Source organism: Artemia sp. Qi Xiang Cuo, chromosome 3, assembly GCF_049724085.1.
Source record: "Artemia sp. Qi Xiang Cuo chromosome 3, ASM4972408v1, whole genome shotgun sequence".
NCBI classification, from domain to species: Eukaryota; Metazoa; Arthropoda; class Branchiopoda; order Anostraca; family Artemiidae; genus Artemia; species Artemia sp. Qi Xiang Cuo.
The window spans coordinates 25,367,287-25,372,343 of record NC_142796.1 but is presented as its reverse complement, the minus strand read 5'-3'; the positions used below and the strand labels follow the sequence as shown (position 1 = coordinate 25,372,343).

Here is a 5,057-nt window from a genome sequence, read left to right as displayed (position 1 = left end):
GCCAAAATATTTGGAGTATTTTTGTTTAATTAAGTGTTTATTTTATTGTATTCACTGCTTTATGAAAATTAAAACCCGTTTTTTGCTTAATTTTGTGTAAATAGAAAAGCAGTGTGGTCTAAGAAATTATTGCAAATCTTGATTGTAAAGAACAGCAAAAGAGGTGTTTTTCAGGTCATAAAAGAAGTGACGAATACTTTTCAAGGTGTATATGACCCTTCCCTATATTTTTGAGGACATAGCAATTATGTTTCTGATGCAAGTTAACAGTTATTCCTTCGAATCAACTCAAAGGTATTCAAATTTATGTTTCCATATTTCCTACTTTTTAAGTCTAGCACCTATATGTCGAAGTTACTAGTGCCAATAAGGAAAAGTATAGTCAGTTTTGAAAATCTCAAATCTGTTATCAAACAGTTCGTGATAACTAAGTAAGTAAGTAGCGACCCGGCTCAATGGTAACCGAAACTCTAGAGAACAGGTTTTTGATACCAATACGCATATCAAAAGAATTAGATTTTAATGATGATTTCAAATATATAACTTTCATCAACTTTAGTCCTACCTATCAAAAGTTACTCTATCAAGAGTTATTGTAGCTGAGTTTGCATCTTTGCCCTTAATGGGATAAAGATTCTGCATTACCTTGAGGTTATTTCCATATTGATTTCTACACTCTAATTCTAGATTTTTAGTTGAGTAGTATTTGAGGGACCTTCTATAATTCCTCGTATAGGTATTTCTCTCTGGGTATTCTCACCAGCAACATCTTCTTTTTTCTTATGTAGACTGGCACGCCATCTATTCTAATATTTTCATATAGCGCGTTCTTTGTTGCCATCACTGTTAAGTGAAGTTACATAGTTGCCAAATATTGCACAGCTGCCAAATTTAGACAGTATATTTTGCCATTTTTGGCGATATAATTTGGGCTGCATTTTTCGGAGATAGCCTGTGCAGAAGTGAGCAACAACGAACATTCAAGAGGCCGAACAGTACTAGCGGGATTTTTTATCCTTAAACTGCTGGGATAAGGTGATTTGTGTGTTGCACTTCCCACGGGTCTTATCTACCGCTAAATCTTTAAAGCCTCAATTGCTCGCGGGTTGCGTAATAATCATTCCGTAGCAAAATGGCGAGCGTGAAGCTTGTGTTAAATGCTGTACTGAACTTTGTTGAGCGGGCGATGAAGGCTGAAAACCCAATAAAGAGTATTGTCAAAAGTGCGGTTTCACATTTCTCCGATGCGGATATATTGGAAGCGAAAAAGGTGATTTGGGATGAAGCCGAATATGCGACGAGACTGACTGCAAGAGACAAAAGTTCGGATAATGTCATTGACATAATGAAAGTTTTTAAGCTGTGTGACGAAAAAAACATTTCGCTCCCGCGGTTCGTATTATACCAACCTGATGACGTACCGATTATTCCAGGTGAAATAAGTGCAACTTTGACGAGAAAAGTGGGAGAGCTATGCCGAAAGTTCGACAGTTTCGTCGAGTCTGAGTACCAGCTGCGCAATCCCTATCAGTCTCGAGAATAACGGAAAGCATAAACAGACTTACGCCGTAGTTCTCAAGAATCCGCCCCAAGGACTGACTGATCCCGAATCACGGAACGACTATTTAAATGGATCTTGCGGACAGACAAGCAGTGACACCGTCGAACTGAGGCCTCGTAAGAGTTTTTGGAGCGTTCTCGTGAAAGACAAAGGGACCGCCGATTCCATTGCACAGGCTATTACCAGTACCGATAATTCCGTTGTCGCGAGAGTAAAAAGCCCTCTTTCTTCGGGATAATTTACCACGTCCCTGCTAGTATTTTAGAACAGGACTTACACAGTTTAGTGTCGAAATGTGTCGAAGCTTCTGGAATAGGCAAAACCAGGTCATTCAAACTGAAGTTTGATTCGCGTGAAGACCTACAGAGTGCAATCAAGTCTCCCCCCGTGATTGGGTATGAGCGGCTGCCGATTCACGAATACAAATTTATGCCAATCAAGTGCTACAAGTGTCAATGCTTCGGCCACGCAGCAAAGGCATGTCCAAATCCGCCAAAGTGCTCACGTTGCGCTGGGAAACACTCCAGCTCAAAGGACAATCCCTGCCAGAACCCCCTCAAATGTGCTCTATGTGGTTCGGCAAACCATCCCTGTCACAGTTTTAAGTGCCCTGAAGCACAGAAAGCGTTAAAACAATGAATAATCTTGAACTTAAAGTTGTATCATGGAACATGAATGGTGGAGTTCTGGCTAAACTACCTCTGGTTGAGCAATTAGTACAAGAATATGACGTAGTCTGTCTAAAGGAGCACTTTCTTACAACAGAAGGACTTCAGCTTCTTGAGGTCAATGACAGTTCCAGTGTATTCAGTGTTCCTGCAAAGCGTTCTGGCAGAGGTAGACCCTCTGGTGGTATTTCAATACTGGTACGCAGAAGTCTTAATCCTTCCTTGTACAAGCAGTCTGATTTCTTCGTCGGTGTCCGAATTGCTGAAACAGCCCTATTCTGTGTCTTTATGCCCACGGATTATCGTGACGATGAATCTGATGCAAGATTCAATGTTGTTTGTGGACAGATTTGTGGAGCAGTTGACGGATATTTTACGCAAAATCAGTCATGCATTGTAACCGGAGACATGAACTGTAACCTGTGCGACAACAGCCCGAGAACTCAGGTTCTGGTAGCTGCCTGTGAAAGTCTCCGTGTACTTGAAAATGACCTGGACTACACGTATGTACACAACTCCGGCTCTTTATACTCCCTTGACTCAATGCGGTGCTCTGCAGATGTGAAGACAAACGGAAAATGTAGGGTAAAATCCAGCATCTGTGCTTCCGACCACCTACCCATCTCGAATGTGATCTGTGTCACTAATAAACCTACTCAGCCCGATGAATGTCACCGTAAATGGGTGGTAAAATCTGAGTGGGGAAAAGCCGACTCTGCGCCTTTCAAGTTCGTGTATGATAATATACTTGAAAAGATAAAGGTCCCATTTCAACTGCTTCAACAAGGTTCGCCTGTTCCCGATAATGAGAAGCAGATACTCCTGAATAATTACTGTGCAGAAATTACACATGCCCTACGCTGTGCCGAAAAGGCTGCAGTTCCGACACGAAAAGTTCGAATTGGAAGTGAAAATCCAAAGTGGTCTCAGAATGTACAGTTGTCCGAGTCTTGTAGTCGATCTAAATTCTGGTATACACTATGGAACGAGTGCGGGCGCCCTCGTCAGGGTGTCTTGAATGATATCAGGCTATATACTAAGAAAAAGTTCGCCAAGACCCTTGCTAAAGACCGAACCGACTTAATGGACCAGAATTGCAAAGTGCTTGAAGGTGACCCAAATGCAGTCTGGAAGTATATTAAAAAGAAAAGGAGTCCGAAATCTCACAAAGAAGATATTTTTCCAAGTGAAAGCGATTGGAATAAATATTTCACCGACGAATTCTCACCGCCGAACAAGGCTCTCGAGGAAGAGTTTGAAAAAGAGCTCGACTCCCTCCTAGCGTCAAATTAACGAAGTGTCGGGTTCGTTGTTACTGTCTCTAGTATCCGTCATATGCTATCTAAACTGAAAAAGAAGTATTCTCGAGGTGATGATAATATTTGTGGAATGCATCTGGCTATTGGGGGTGACAGTGTGTTAAATCCCCTTGCTCTTATGTACCAGATGATCTTTAACTGCGGTCTTGTCCCCGATGTTTTCTGTGTTGGCGTCGTTACACCAGTTCCCAAAAAAGGGAATGATCCCAGGAACTGTTCGTCATACCGCCCGATAACTGTTGCGTCGGTATTCTGCAAACTCATGGAAATGCTTGTTTTTGGTGACCTAAGTGAAGCTTGATATACTCCCGATTCGCAATTCGGATTTAAGAGTGGTACTAGTCGCAAGCTTGTTCAGTCGTTGATAGCCAATCTTTTGCTCAGTGCTCATGATAATAATGATACACTTGTTCTAGCAAGCCACGATGTGCGTAGAGCATTTGACTCCGGTATCCACGCACATATACTTAGTTCTGCTTGTAAACGCGGAGTTGACCGTTCGGTTGTCGTTGTATGGAGGAGCATTTATAGGAGGCTGAGAGTGAAGATTAAAGTCCCCACTCATCACGGTATGGTGGTATCGACCGTAGTTATACCTGTCCGTAAAGGTATCCGGCAAGGCTCCATTACTTCCCCTCCCCTATACAGCAACAGTATTATTGTCCCTCAAGAATCGGCCAAAACGTGCTGCATATATCTAGGTATAGACGTGTCGCTCATTAATTACGCTGATGATATACTTAACGTAAGTAGGTCTGTTTCAAGGGTTGAGGATAACTACAATATATTGAGTGATGAATATGCGAAGATTGGGCTAGCTTTTAATGCTGCCAAAAGTGAAGTAGTTGTTTTTCGTCGCAACGCGAAAGATTCGACCCCAATTAGCGTGCTCCTAAGTGATACTGCGGTGAGCTCAAAGCCATCTCTCACTTACCTTGGACTGCCGATCGCTTCAGATCTGCGGTCTACTCGTGAAGCACTGGTTGAGCATTTTGCAGAAAAGGCACGCAAAGCATACGGACTACTCCTACCCTGAAAACGTATGTATAACCGCCATATGCTCGGAAGGCTTTATTCCGTGTTCGTTATCCTACATGTTCTGTCACTCTCGCCGTTTTGGTCTCTTTTCACCGAAACAGATAAGCGCTTAGTCCGTCGGGTTTACTATAAGTATGCAAAATATCTGTTAAGTGTTACGCCATGGGAGAGAAATTCAAGAGTTTCGAAAAATTACAGCGTTGCGGACCCGACTACTGCAGCTTCTGAGCAAATCGTCCGATTTCGGCGTTCGCTCAATCCTGATCATGATATGTACCGAGCTATCGTAGGCTATTTTGAATACGAGTTTAGTACGCTGTATATAAATTGTTATTGAAGTCTTGTTGTTTTTCTTATTGCGTTTTCTTTTTCTCTTTTTTTTTCCATTACTCCGTTGGGTAACCTTGTGTTATTTATGATGGGAAATAAAAACCATTTATTCATTCATTTAGCGTATCAGAAAAGCCTACT

General features: G+C 42.0%; 1 protein-coding gene across 1 annotated transcript in view; it reads right to left on the bottom strand.

Moving 5' to 3' along the window:
• Positions 1 to 4,761: 4,761 nt before the first annotated feature.
• LOC148953915 (uncharacterized) overlaps positions 4,762 to 5,057 on the bottom strand; it is a 49,125-nt gene continuing 48,829 nt past the window's right edge. Inside the window, exon 6 of the mRNA XM_089086017.1 lies at positions 4,762 to 4,877. Coding sequence (XP_088942143.1) covers positions 4,762 to 4,877 — 116 coding nt within the window. The remainder of the gene's footprint in view (positions 4,878 to 5,057) is intronic.